Below are 14,175 nucleotides of genomic sequence, written 5' to 3'. Positions count from 1 at the left end.
ACATCTCTGAGCTAGAATTTGTAGTTATTTAAAAGATGAATTTTAGAAGTTTGTAAGAATATAACCCAGTTTTCTGGAAGTATTTTGAAATCCTCAAATACCTGCAGTACTGGAGCACAGTTTTTGTATTTTGATGTAAACGTTTGAAGACCTGTATACAGAAAGCTCCTAATAAAGGTTTTCCATTGGTCTCTGTAATCCACAACTTCACGAGATGCAAACTATTTCAGCTCAAGTTTTCAGGCTTTACACCCTGCCTCAGGAGAAGTTCTTTATTGCTTGGTTTTGAAAATTTCATCAGCACTACTTCTGTTTTGGTGCAAAAGCTGGCAGTGCTGCTCCCAATTATTTCTGAGGGCTTGGACAGGAACTTGAATTTGATGGAGAATTTGGTCGGGGTTCAACAAGATGCCCTTGGCTATCCCCAAGAGACATGGTTCCAGCTTCAGACCCTGCAGCACACAAATGTATGAGGTAAAAACTAATTCTGCAGTCTTCAGTGGCTTTTTTGAGCTTCCCTTTTGGCGCTCTGCACGCCCATCCTCTGTCACTGAGCCTCAGCCAGCCCTTTGCTGCCTTGCCATCCGAGGGCCGCTTGGTGTGGTGAAGGGAACCCAGGCAGGAGGAATTCACATCTTGTTCCTTTCAAGTGGCCTTTCAGTGCCGCTACCTCCCAGCTCCATTTACTGAGCGGGTCTTTGTCACGTCTTGTCCTGGAACCGCTTCTTCCCAGCTCCGTCCGCTTGGCCCCGCGCTGCTCGCAGGGCCCTGCCCCGTGTGTGCTGGGCCGTGCCTCCTGCGGCCGCCGCTCGGGCTGCTGAGTGCCGCCTTCCTCAGAGCCAAGGAGAGAGCGGAGCAATCCTGGGCTTTGGCATCCCCTCTCTATCAAGGCACGAAGTCTGAAGGCCTCTGGCAGCCCATCGTGCCCTCCTTCTGGGAGCTGGTCCGTGTTGAAAATAAAATTTTACAGCTTTTGGGCATGTGTAAGTGCAGAGAGGCTGTATTCCAGATATGAAGTTGTGGGCATCAGGCTCAAATGGTGAAATACAAAACTTGTTAGGGCCGCATCGAGTAACATTTCTGGGGACGTGTTTGATCCCCTAATAAAACACACCTCGTTCCAGTGCTCTGCAGCAGTGATCAGCCTTCTGGGGTCAGCGGACACTGGTTTAGCTTCTGAATAGGCAGAGGTTGGTTAGGGGGAAAACAGCACGCGTTCCTGTGCCCTGCCAGCGTCACAGTGTGGGTGCACGGCAGCAGGAATGGGGTTTTGTTCATGTTCAGCTGTGGCGCTCCCAGGGCCAGGCTCCACAGTTGTTGCATTTCCTCTCTTGTTGTAACTTTAGCACATAATACGTATTGGCGTACAGCTGTACTTACATTTTATGTATATTTCTAGCATGTAAAACATAGGGCATGGCTGCAGCAGAATGGGAACCAGACAGCGTTTTGTGCCAGGGTTCTTTAGGTTCAGCTGTCCTACTTCGAGGTTCTTTGAGGCCCACATCCGGCTCTCCAAATCTGGAGGTGAACAAATAAAACGAAGCATGGCATAAAGTACCTGAAGCTGTGAGAGAAAAAAACCACGCACTCGGCCCGGTTTGAGCACAGATGCTGACACAGACCGGGCTGTTCCAGCTTCTGTCGGGTTTTATGTCCGCCGCACTTCCCCAGGAGTTACAGGTCCTGCAGGGAGGAGGCTGGGGGGCTCCTGCTGCCTGCAGAGCAGCCCCACGGCGCCGGCCTCCCTTCGCTCAGCGCCGTCCTGCTTTGCGCAGGGAGCCTGCAGCCGGTCGCTTCCCCATTCCCCTCGATGCCTGTTGTCAACAGCCCCGGCTGCCACTGGCAGTCAATTTGTAACTGCATCAGTGTGTGTATTACCGGTCACATCGATAGCGCAATTAATGTTGAAGTCAATTTTGGTGTTAATTTTAGGCCATGATTAGTGTTGACACTGTGTGTCAAACTAACGGCGTTTATGAGCGCCATGAAAACGAACCTTAGTTAATATCATGTTTTTACTATCCGTTAATGGCTGCATTAAGGCAAAGATCTAGTGGGAGAAGGTGTGTGTAAAATTATATATATAAAACTTGCGTGTAATGTATGTGTGTCAGGCAGTCCTGCCTTGCTGGTGCTATTCAGGGAGCAAATGACATCTGAGCACTGAATCCTAATCACAGTTCGGAACATCAGAAATAATGATCACTTCTGATCGGGGGTTGTGAATAATTCATCCGCTTTGATTTCCACGTTCTGTCCAGTGATACTTTTCAAACCAAATGTGTTCCTACAGGAGAATAATGGTCCCACTTCTTATGGAAATACTGTGGCACAAATCATTTTGCCAACATAAAAACAGTTAAATAAGACGGGTCCTGCTTTTATTTTTTCCTCCCTCTCTTCTTCATTCCCGGGCGTGCTGGGAATAGAGCTGTGGCAGGAGGAGCACTCCCAAACTGTGCTGGCTCTTGAAAGCGCCCGGCTTGAAGCCCCTGCCGCTTACCGTTACCCTTTATTGTTCCGACGGCGCTCTTAGGTGATTAGCTCAGCCTGTCTAATTAACCTGTGAACTCTCCAGTTTTTGGCATGCTGCCGTTAACTTAAGAATCTCGTGTTTTTTTTTTCCTGCGATGGAAAGCTGTCCTCCTCTACCCACAAATTTGAACAGAACCTAAATTGTTCGTACCAAAAAAATCCTGAGCTGTGCCCTGTGATTTTTGTTACTGGGTAAATGGCACAAAGCCAGCTCTGTACAAAAAGACACACGAGTTAATAAAGTGATGTGCTTTGTGTTTTTTTTTTTTCTTTTCTGAAGCAGAATAAGGTTGTTCCATATTTATCAGTCATAAACTATTTTCAGGAGTTTGTGTTTGCTGTGCCCTGGATGGGCAGTTTTTCTTAGTCTGCTAATGAGAATTAACAGAAAGGATTTTATTTATGAGAGGACGCATAATCTCAGTCTAGGGAGCTATTGCAAGACCTCCGTTATAATGTGATTTTTCTAAATAGGAAATGCTTTTAATTTGTCTGTTTTCTGTACTAATGTCAAAACTCATCAGGGTGGTGAAAGTGAAGAAAATCTCTTACATCAGGACGGGTAGAGACAGCGGTGGGGCCGGCCCTGGACACTCACTGAGCTTGGTCACGAGTCCCCTAGGACCTGGGGCAGGCGTTAATTCAGCTGCCTCGTGTGAACGGAGGACGCTGGTATTTCCCTTGCGCTATGCTGCGGTCATTGTGCAGGTTTCTGGCAATGTCTTTGTGCCTTCCTATCTTCACTGCAGTGACAAGTATTTAGCGAATACAAAGCCCGAGTATTTCTCTTGTTGCTCGTGGCTTGTGTTCGGCTGCTGGTGCTTGAAGCTTCCCGGTGTGCTCCTGGCTGAGCTCGGCGTGGCTGTAAGGAGGTGGCTGCTTGGACAAAAACCTGGAAATCAGCGTTCTGTGTGAGTTTACGGTGCAGTTTTAAAGAGAATATTACCCCTGTGGGTTTCTGTCAATAACTAAAACTGTTTTCTGAGATGCTATCAGAAAGATTTCGTTAGGGCCCACTTTGGGGTTTTAGTTATGGCAGAGAGAAAATAAGCCTGCAAAACAGCGACGAGATGAGCTGTGATAGGCGGCAGGGTGTAGGTGGGCACCCTCTGTCTCTCAGAGGCTAATCTTGAAACCTTTGACTTTGGAGCTGCAGACTTCTTTGACCTGCTGTGTCTAATTGCGAGCTTGCCCCTAGTTGAGAGTCAGGTCAGAGACGCAATGTGCAGCCCCCGGCATCTCTTTTCCTGCAGCAGTTAGGTCGGAAGGACAAAGCTTATGTTTCTTCTCCCTTTTTCACCTCTGGTCTTTCTTTTTCTGCTATGAAAAAGTCCAGTAATAGAGAAGCAGAAGTCCAAGAAACCTCTCTGGCTATATAGGCTTATTTGGGATGAATTAGGTTGCTCTTCTAGACTCTGGACCAGCTGTCCGCGTGCCCCCTGGTCTCTGTACTGAGTAGCTTTTGGTCTGTGTGTCTGACCACAGCTGCATCCAGTTGTTTTACAATGTTAAAACTTTTCCCTTTAATTTTGCAATGATACCGGAATTTCAGCAAGGCATCCTCTGACCTTTAGGGATTTATGCTCCTGTGTTTGGGACTGCGGCGGTACCTCTCCCAAACACTGCAGTTGGGTGCTAGGAGGTAATGGTAAATCTGCAAATATTCAGAAGCAAACAAACAAATTAATCTCATGTGACATCTCAGTCAGAATAGCAGGGAATGGAACTGAGACCAAGGAGAAGGTGAACGGAAACACCGTCTTTCTGCTAACCTGCAGTCTCAGCTCTCAAAAGAGGAGGTGGGAGGGAGGGATCTGTCAGTAGCCGGCTGTAGTATTTTTGGATTGCTGCCTGCTTTACTTCCAGTGACCCTTTGATTAATTCCTCCGTCTTTTTATTTTTTTTAATGAGCCGATTATGGCATATCTTATTGCAGATGCTGATTGGATCTCAACTGTGTATCGTGCCATTTTGATTTGGATTAAATGGCACATATCTATCTGCTGCTTCTCCCCTCTCCCCCTCCCGATTTAGTTCATCATGTGCAGAATTCAGAGTCCCCACAATGAGAGCTTCAGCCCTCCTGATTGCAGAGGCTGTGCAATCGGCTTGAGGAATGTGTACTCAGAGCTTATGATCCTTGGGCAAGCGGAGACTGGGTGATGCATGTGGCTTTCAGGGGACGCTGCGATTTCCATCCGTTAATGGCTTCCAGGGTGGCCAGCTCCCCAGTGCAGCGACACGCGGCCGCTCAGAGATGGAGATGCGGGGTACGGATGCTGCTCGTCTCCGTAAGATGGGCCAGAAGAGATGATCCAGTGGTTTTAAAAAAGAAAAATATGCAGCAAAAACATTATGTATCCAGGCAGGTTTGGACAGAAACTGCTGCAGTATCTGGGAAGGAAAAGGGAAAGAGGCAGAGGAAAGAAAGGACAAATAAATAAAGGGAGGGTAGCTATGAAATGAAAGGGTTATTAACTGAGGGCAGGGTTAGAGAGAAGCAGGGTGCTGGGGCTCTGAGGTGACACCTGGGCAGAAGGTTGGGAGCTCTGTGCAGGACATCCACTGCACCCGTGGGCTCTGCAGGAACACAGCGCCCTGCGAGAGGGGCGTTCGCAGACTGCGGCTTGGGCCTGTGAGAAATCCCTGAGCAGGGAGAGGCAGGGCCAGTGTTAATGTCTTGAGTAGGAAGAGAGCAAGAGAGGACGTGCTCCAGTGACCGTGAAAGGCTCGAGCCCTGCCAGCCGTGCTCTGCGCGGGCAGCGCGTGTCGGAGCTGCTGGTAGCGCAGCTCCCAAAGACAATTCAGAAATGCAGCGTCCATGAGGGAAGCGGCCCTTGTGCAAGTCCCTGCTTTCACATCTTGGACGTGTGTATTGACTTTGTTGTGCTCTGCTCCTTGATTGCAGATTGGGATGGTAGCTTGGAAAATGACTCTCAAGACCCCCGAGTATCCAGAAGGCCGCGATATCATTGTCATTGGCAACGACATTACCTACCGGATCGGTTCTTTCGGGCCTCAAGAAGACATGCTGTTCCTGAGGGCTTCAGAGCTTGCCCGAAGCCATGGCATACCCCGTATCTACGTGGCTGCCAACAGCGGAGCCAGGATCGGCTTGGCCGAGGAGATTCGGCACATGTTCCATGTTGCATGGGAAGACCCGGATGACCCATACAAAGTAAGGAGGCACAGGAATAAGAGGATCAGCTCAGAACATAACCTTTCTTATACACAGCCTCTTTTAACAGAAATGTTTGCCAGACTGTTAGGTCCAAAGTTGGTATGGGATCTCTCAGGCAGCAGGACTGGCATCCAGAATGAATTAGTGCTAAATGTTGAAAGCATCCCTGGCTTTCACTGACCTCAGCTGGAGCAATGAGGTTGAGACAGGATGTCTGTATCACTCTCAAATTAAAATCTGCTCCCTTGAAACATTCTTCTTGGATGGGTTACTGGGGATTGGGAAGGGACTACCGTTGGGAATGAGATGAACAAGCTGTTTTTTCCCTACAGGGATACAAATACTTGTACCTGACGCCTCAGGACTATAAAAAAGTCAGTGCTCTGAACTCAGTTCACTGTGAACATGTGGAGGACAACGGAGAGTCCAGGTAGGCACAGACACGTCAGAATGAAAAGCTTTCTGTTCATCCTCGGGTGTACGAGAAGGTGATGTGTGTCATGTCCTTGTCTTCAGCTGGAAAGCCGTAGCTCTGCGGTGTCAGGACGTGGAGCAGCAGAGTGCAAAGCTGTGTCATGCAGTGCCTTGCTGGAGGTGGTGCTGTGCTGGCACTGTGCTGGGGTCCAAGTCGTCCCCGAGGGTCCTGCAGTGGTAAAGGCTCTAACAGCAGGATGACGATTCCTGCCCAGGGACTTGCAGTCGGAATTTTGAAAATTACTTTTCTGGTAGACTCCAGAGTAAGGACAGAAGAATCTGCGAGTGAAGGCCAAGGCCTCCGTGCATTCTAGAGGGGAAGGAAGCCGTGAAAGCAAAAAGTAAAGAAAAGAGCCGCATTGTAATCTCTTGTCCTATTTTTTTGTTCCTTTTGGCTACATTCTCTTCCTTTCCTGCCCTTTTTTTTCTATAATCAGACTGCTCCTCACGTCCTGGGGGAATGACAGAGTGCTTTTCATGGGATTCCTCTCCCTTGGCATTTGTTCTTCGCAGCGCTGCTCTGACTGCGCATACATCGGGCTGTTCGTGGTGCTCAGCGAGGCTGCAGAATGAGCTCGTGTACTGGTCCTGGATGGGTTTTATGCACATTATTCTTCTGAGCCTTAATGATATTTAGTCACTTTTCATTTTCGTTGTAGCAAACCGGTTCAGCAAATCACTGGACCTTGTGACTCAAAGGCTGTATGTGTCTCCCTCAGGTATAAGATAACAGATATTATCGGGAAGGAAGACGGACTTGGAATAGAGAACCTCAGAGGATCTGGCATGATTGCTGGAGAATCATCTTTAGCCTATGATAGTATTATCACCATCAACTTGGTAATCCCCCACTGCTTTCTGTTCTTCAAACTGTATCATCTATTTCAGCTAAAAATCCTGTAGTGCTATCCAGAGATACATCTGGATCAGACTTTTGGTTGATGTAAATTGGCTCCTGTAGGCTTTGAGCAGCACTATTTGCACCATTACGAGGCTGGATCCATTTCAAACTAAATTTAGAACACTTTTAGAAAACAGCCATTTGGCTTCATGTCTGCTCAGTCTATAACTTACTGCTTCTCCTTGTTCTTAAATAAAATACACACATGTTCAGCTAATGTGTTTTACAAAACAATAGGTCTGGAGTTTTGCAATGTAGATTTTATAACCTTGTAATACAAACATGACTAGTTCTATCTAGACATTCGAATCAATAGGTTTTGGCTGTGTGGTAGGACAGAAATCAATGTGATTTTTTTTTATTTTTTTTTTTTAGGTTACTTGTCGAGCGATTGGAATTGGAGCTTACCTTGTTCGGCTCGGGCAGAGGACCATCCAGGTTGAGAACTCTCATATAATCCTGACTGGCTGCGGAGCCCTTAACAAGGTAAGTTTTTACATTTCAGTCTTCAGAGCTATCTCAAGTGAGTTGCTGTTTCTGTGAGTTCTGCCTGAGACTTAAGGAGCTGCCACCACTGTTGTTCTGGCGGGTTCCTTTTGCTGTTAGCTCCTAGAAGAGCTGTGAAGGGGAATCCCAGAGGCTGAACCTACCCTGGTCAGGCTCCTCCTGATCAAAACGAGAGATGACACCGGCCAGATCCAGGAAACTTTCATGACTTTGCACTCTTTTTTCTTTTTTCTAAATCTTTTTTTCTTTCTTTCTTTTTCTTTCTTTTTTTTTTTTTTTTCCTGGTGAGAAAGCGGTCCTTTCATGCGCCTGTTTCGCTTGACAAGAGCCACTATTCCAGGCATCCTGGTAGGAGATTGGCAGGGGATGCAAGCAAGGCTGCAGAATAAGGGCTTGAGCATGAACCAGGTGAAGGAGAAGAAGGAGAAACAGCTTTTAACATAGGCTGCATGCAGTGGCTGAGTGATACAAGCAGCGAAGCCCACTGACCAGGCAGCATCTTCTCCCACCCACCGTGTACTGTGATAGGGGAAACAGGGTTGTTACCAGTGTCTGGAAGACCGTGTTTTGAAATATATGGGCCAGAACCACCCTGAACTTTGCGTTAACACTGAGGAAGCACTGCAGCCTGGGGAAGAGTGTGTGAACGGCGATTTTCAGGGGGTCAAACCTGCTGGAAATCTCAGCTGTGTAGGGCAGGGGGGAATAACTCGGGCTGGAAGCAAACTCACAGCTTGCACTGCTAAAGTGGCTCTTTTTTTTTTTCTTCTTTTTTTCCTTCTTTTCCCCCCACCAGAGGCGATTTTTCTCCCTTGCTGCCCCAAGCCTATTAATATCACAGCCTCCGGCTCCTTGTCAGTCGCAGACACGGCTCGCAGCCGACTCTGCTCTCGTCCCTCTCAGCGAGGGCTTTGTTTACGTGAGAGTTGGGATTGTGCGGGCGCGAGTGCCCTTCCCCATTGTGCAGCTTTGTTCTCAGGCACTCTCCAGCACCTGGGGTGGTTGTGCTTCATCGCAAGCTGCGTTTCAAGGAGTGCCTGCCCGACAATGGGAGATAAAAGGAAAATAGTCTCTCGTTGAATTATTTCCCTGAATAAAGGGGGCTCTGCAGAGAATGAAGCATTGATCCTATCAACTCCAGGATGCAGTACCCTCAGTTAGATCTCTTACACACATCACACACACCTGCATCAATGGAAGGAAAAGAGGCATTTGAAGATCCATCCTTTAAAAAGAGATTGAGTCAGTTTAGTGCTTGCTGAAGTGGAGTATGTTGCCTGATTCCAGCTGTCATTTGTTGGGGATCGGGGTCCTGCAGAGTTTCCCAGATGGCGCAGGCAGTCTGTTCAGTCCTCCTCTCCTGCTCCCTTTCGAGGTTTAACTGCACTCTTTACCCATGGAGCGAATGTTTGTTTTTTGTAGGACTAGTTTAATCTCACTAAATTTTTGGCACTTAAAAATTAAGGATTTAGTCTAAATTAAGCACCTGACATCTGTCAGAAGGCAGAGGCAGAAGGAGAAGCTTTCTGGGGCTGACTTAGCCCATCCTGTTCCGAGGACTCCAGTGGGCTGAATCACTCCGTGTGCCCTTTTCTCTCCCTCCCTGCTCTGTTGGAAAGGCATATACTGTTATGTAGGCACTGAACCTCTTCCTGCTGAGAGGTCAGGCAAAGGAGGAACCTACGGCATCTTACCCAGCTCTCCCAGTAAGAGGACTAAAGCCCAGACCCAACAGCAAGTTGACCTGTCCTTGAACAGCAGGAGACTGGGAGGCCCCCCTCACATCTGGGTGCTGTGGGGTGTCTTGCTGGTGCACGCGATCTTTGTTTTTAAATCCCTGCAGTTCTGGTCAGAGTTTCCTGAATGGATCCAGCTATAACTGTGTCCCAGAGGTATGACAGAGCGAGGTGACCTCTGGTGCTAGCCTGAAATGCCCAAGCTCGTTCCAGCTGAGATCTTAAGCAGGATGCGAAGCAAACAGTGAATGCTAACACGTTTGCATCACCCTGCGATGGAGGCACTATCTACTTCAGATTATACTCTCTCTCCCTGTTCTCATATCTAAACCCTTAAACACTTTTCCTGTGGATATAGGTGGACATTTGTTTGAATTTCCTGTTGGCTGGAAGTCAGGTCTCTCTCAGCCAGGGGCCAATTAAGCAGAGCCCTCCCTTGTAGGGATGCAGAGGGCCTTTGGGCACGAGGCGTGATGCGTCTTGTTCTTTTTTGCCAGTGCGTGAATAAGGCTCCAGAAGGGTCTCGTGGTGGAAAGCTGTTGTGGTTTTTCTCTGTGGAGCAGCTGAGCCTTGCTTCTTGCTCGCTTGGGTGAGATGCTGGGAAGAGCCCTGCGCAGGAAGGCAGCGCGTTCCTGGGTGGCGATGGGAAGGTCACCCACCCGAGGGGCAGGGTCTTGAGGAAAGGTCGTGGCTGAGACAAAGATTTGGGCTTTTTCATCCCTGATTTTAATTACTGCCTTCAAAGATGTTGTACAAAACTTATCCGTGGTCTCGTGCCAGCACACATACCTTCAAAATGTCTTCTCTCTGTAAGAAGAGAGCGTGCAATGCCAAAATGTTTCTGCAGCAATGGAGACAACTAGGCTTGCAGAAAGCAGTGAGGTGGTGTTTTTTTTTCTGGAAAGTTGTTTGATTTTTTTATTTTCCTGTGAAATATTGGGCTCTTTTCAGTTTACAAGGGGAGCGGAGGAGGACTGTGAGAAACATTACGTGCCGGCAGATCCGTTGCTGGTCTCGTTCATTATGTAAAACCAGCCCGAGGGTTTGGGTGCAGAGGGAAAGGTCCAGCTGCCAGCCCCAGACTGTAGCCTGTAACTTAGAGATGAGCTCAAGGTCACGATCGTTTCTAGCCGGAGCTGGTGCGTGGCTCCGGAGGCTGGTGATGGCGTGCGGGCTGTTTGCTGTGTCCGTGTCGCCGCTGGGTCAGGAGGGAGGCACAGCCCGCTGAGCCAGGTAGGTTTAAGGATTCTCAGCCCCTCTGCCCGTCTGGGTGACGGGGGAACTCCGGGAGGTTCCCCGTGCTGGCGATTAAGCTGTCTTTGTTTGCAGTCCGGACCTACGGGCAAGGGAGGGAGCCGAGGGAAAGGTGTGATGCCCTGCGGCGGGGCCGGTGCTCGGCGTGCGGGGCACCGGGGCTGCATTTCATCCGTACCCCTTTTGTCTTCCCCGTTGCATTTCAGCAGGGGGTGGAGAGGTGGAAATGACATTTCATTCCTCTCCTGCGAGCGTGTGTGCGCGCCTGTGCTGAGCCCGCTGACCCCCCTGAAAATTGAAATAATGATAATGCGCGTCTCCTGACTGCATCAAAGTATCAGCACATCAAAAGCCAGGAGGCATGAAATGCAAATGATAAAGTGAAAGCAGATGGATTGTGCATGATCGCCTGATGCCCAATGAATTTTAAAAGGTGCTGGTTCACATGGGGAGAGGGGCTGAAATAAACACGTTATCCCTGCAATTTTTTTTTGTTCTTGCCGCTCACTCCTGACAATATTTTTTCACACTTCAGCGAGCAGCCACTCCATCTCCCTCCCTCCCTCTCCCTCTCTTTCTCTCCCTCTCTCTCTCTCGCTGTCTACCTCACACACGTCTCGGGTCATGTCGCCGCAGCTCCGGTGGAAATAATAAGATATAAACCACGAGGTTGTTATTTGCATAGAAATAGCATGGAGCCCCAGGCAGCATGGGAGAAGGACACAGAGATCATTTGTCTAAAATTTTAATGAAAACTTTTGCTGAGGCAGAGATTTTTTTTTTTTTTAACTTTCACTGCCTCCCCCTTTTTCCACCCCCGTACCTGCCTCCACCTCCCTCGACTCCCGTTCCTCGTCACCAGCTGAACGCGGCGCGGTTTCCTACGAGGCGGGTGACGTGCTGCCGCCGTGCCCTACCTACCAGCTAATTTCCAGCGGTTTCCTTCCTAACAGAAGTAGGCTGCAGAGCCCAGCGCTCCCCATTTACGCATTGCTTCCATGGTTCAAGCCTCCAGGACTGCCTTTCCATTCTGTCCTCACTAGGATGTTCCCAAGGCTGTTGCTGACCTGTTTTTAATTGGTTTGCTCCTCCTTGTCTGTTGTGTTTGAAAGAAATCCCATCTTTAAGGCTTTTTCCTTAATGCAAAGAGTGGCTGTCAGTCACACTGACGCCCATCCCATGAAGTGTTTCATGCCCAGAATGTGAGTGTCCCCGTGGCACCTGGGGGCTGCCATAGGACGAGATCTACCTCTGGTTCAAGCCAAGAACTGTCGCACTCTGCCTGCTCTCCCCAAAGATCTTTTGTACCTCTCTGAAGTTCTTCCCTTGCCATTGTGTGCTCCGTACTCTGACCGTGTGGGTGAGTGAGAGCGGCAAAAGGACTTCTTTCCTAAAAAACAAAGTTCTTCCTTTTAGTTTAGCACGTTTCCCCCTTAAGGAGGAGGCTGTGGATCATGGGAAGGGTAGTCAGAGGTGTCAAGAGCAAAGAGTCCACGTAGCAGAGGGTTGGGAGATGCACGGGTGAATTGATAGAGGCTACGGACACTGACTGGCATGGAGACATCGCAGCCTCTTGGCTGCTTGATCTCTCCTGAGATGTTGGGTGAATTCATAGAGGAACTGATGAACTTGAAATAAACTGTGATGCTATAGGAGAGAGCCGAGGGAGCTGCCAAGCACCTTAGTTCCTTTGTACTTGCAGTGTGTTTTGGAAGGTGCCTGCCAGCAGCGGTGTGGTGGCAGGCTGGGTAACTCCATCCTTGGGGCTGTGGGAAGTTTGTCCTCAAAGCGGTCTTAATTTGAACCGTATTTCTGCTTGTATAACAGAGCTCAGGAGCCAGTTGACCCAATGAATAGTGCAGTTTCTGGCAACGCAAAGTGCTGGGTTTTGGAGGAGGAGGCATTTCTGAAGAGCAGCTTTAGAAGGGAGGTGTCGGTGAGGTGAGCTGGTCAGTGGAGGCTTCGTGGTTTACTAGTGCTATATGGCAGTATCTGAGAAACTTAAAATGCTAAAAACAGCAAATGTGCAATGACCTTTCTTGGGTACATCTCCCGTCAGTGCGGGCGCTGCAGGCGTCACCGAGCTGGGTCAGGGCACAGCAGTGTGTGTGCCAGTCGGGTGCCTGGGGGTGAGGCCCCGAGGACTTGTTGATACACCAGACCGTAACTGCTGCGAGGATTGTTTTGACAATCAGCATTTAAAACCCAGCACCCCGACAACCGCTTTGCACGGGGCCAGAAGAGAATATCCTTGTCTATTCCTGCCGGCTCGGGTCTGAGGCTCGGTGGCGCGAGGAGCAGGAAGCTCCCACAGCCCGCCCGCCTGTCTCCTGTGAGCGATCATCTTCAGCATCGCAGGCGGCAATATTTACCCTTCAGTTTCACAATCTGGAAAAATAAATAAAAGCCCGGGGAGATTGATGCTGTTCGTGGGTTTTACTGTAAAATACAGAATGTGAAAAGCTCTTTTTTTTTTTGAGATTCGAGGCAGGGACAGCTCAGTATCTGCTCAAGATGACTCCCAGTCTTGGGATTAGATCAAAGCAATCATGTGAGAGCAATCATGTGAGTTAGAACAGCAAGTGCCATCCCTGTCATTCAAAGAAGCATTATAATTATTAATGCATGATATGAATCTTTCTGTAGTGGCACAGCAAGACTATTAGGAAGATACGTATGGGCACGGGGTGTTGGGGAATGCTAATCAAAGAGGGCCTAAGCAGTGCCAGCCAGGTTCTGGCACTGGAGCAGCGTTGGGCATCGTGCCCTTCCCCTCGCTCCAAGGCTGCCCCACTCTCGGCTCCAGCGCTGGGGGAGGCTGGAGGGGTCCCTCTGCTGCGCTGGGTGCTTACGAGGGTGGCTCCTGGGGGGCGGGCTGCTTCCCTCGGCTCTCTTGGAGCCGGTGCAGGACCCCAGGGTGCTGCTGGAGGCCCCTTGGCACAGGTCCCCATCGCTCACACCCCAGCAAAGGCAGTCGGGTTTGAGAGCCGAGGTCAGAACCGAGCTCATGGCAGGGGCAGGCTCAGCCCTGTGGTGCTGGGCGGCAGGATTTGTTCCTGATGGTGCCCGTGGGCGTCAGCGGGCAGAGGCCTCTGGCTGGGGGCAGTCCTGGTGACACGAAGGTCCTCGCTCCGTGTCGAGAAGTTAATGTGAGCAGGATGGATGCCTGGGCTTCAGACGAGTGCGAGTAAACAAACACCAGCCTCCGTTTCTACATTTTATTTTTAATTGCCTTTCTTTAAGTGGTGATATTTGTGTATTGTTCCCATTAGAGACAATTTACGTTCCAGACATCGCATTATCGGTCCCTTTATGTTTGCTTAGGGAAGAAGGTCTAATAGATTTCTGTTGACTTTTTTTTCTTCCTCCTTCTATCATTTTTAATACAGATCTTGATCAGTTTATCTACGTGGATGGGGCTTGTACAGTGTGGGCAGGCTGTATTTATTCCCACTAAACAGGAGCTTAGCATATCTGCCCTCTTAGCGTATTCTGCCTGTACCTTCCAGAGAAACACCTGTGTGTTTAAAACCCTATTTATATTTCATGGAACAGAAATTGTATCCCAGTTCCTGGTGATCCTG

The 14,175-nt window shown here is 49.1% G+C and overlaps 1 protein-coding gene across 14 annotated transcripts in view; it reads left to right on the top strand.

Annotated features, from left to right (window-relative positions):
- The window catches only part of ACACA (acetyl-CoA carboxylase alpha), a 131,256-nt gene that overhangs the window by 83,871 nt on the left and 33,210 nt on the right, over positions 1 to 14,175 (top strand). For all 14 annotated transcript variants that reach the window (XM_035561176.2, XM_035561171.2, XM_035561178.2 and 11 more), the window contains 4 exons: positions 5,447 to 5,716; positions 6,052 to 6,149; positions 6,913 to 7,033; positions 7,470 to 7,580. In XM_035561176.2, coding sequence (XP_035417069.1) covers positions 5,447 to 5,716; positions 6,052 to 6,149; positions 6,913 to 7,033; positions 7,470 to 7,580 — 600 coding nt within the window. The remainder of the gene's footprint in view (positions 1 to 5,446; positions 5,717 to 6,051; positions 6,150 to 6,912; positions 7,034 to 7,469; positions 7,581 to 14,175) is intronic.

This window comes from Cygnus atratus, chromosome 20 (assembly GCF_013377495.2).
Source record: "Cygnus atratus isolate AKBS03 ecotype Queensland, Australia chromosome 20, CAtr_DNAZoo_HiC_assembly, whole genome shotgun sequence".
Taxonomy (NCBI): domain Eukaryota; kingdom Metazoa; phylum Chordata; class Aves; order Anseriformes; family Anatidae; genus Cygnus; species Cygnus atratus.
This window is presented reverse-complemented; position numbering and strand designations above follow the sequence as displayed.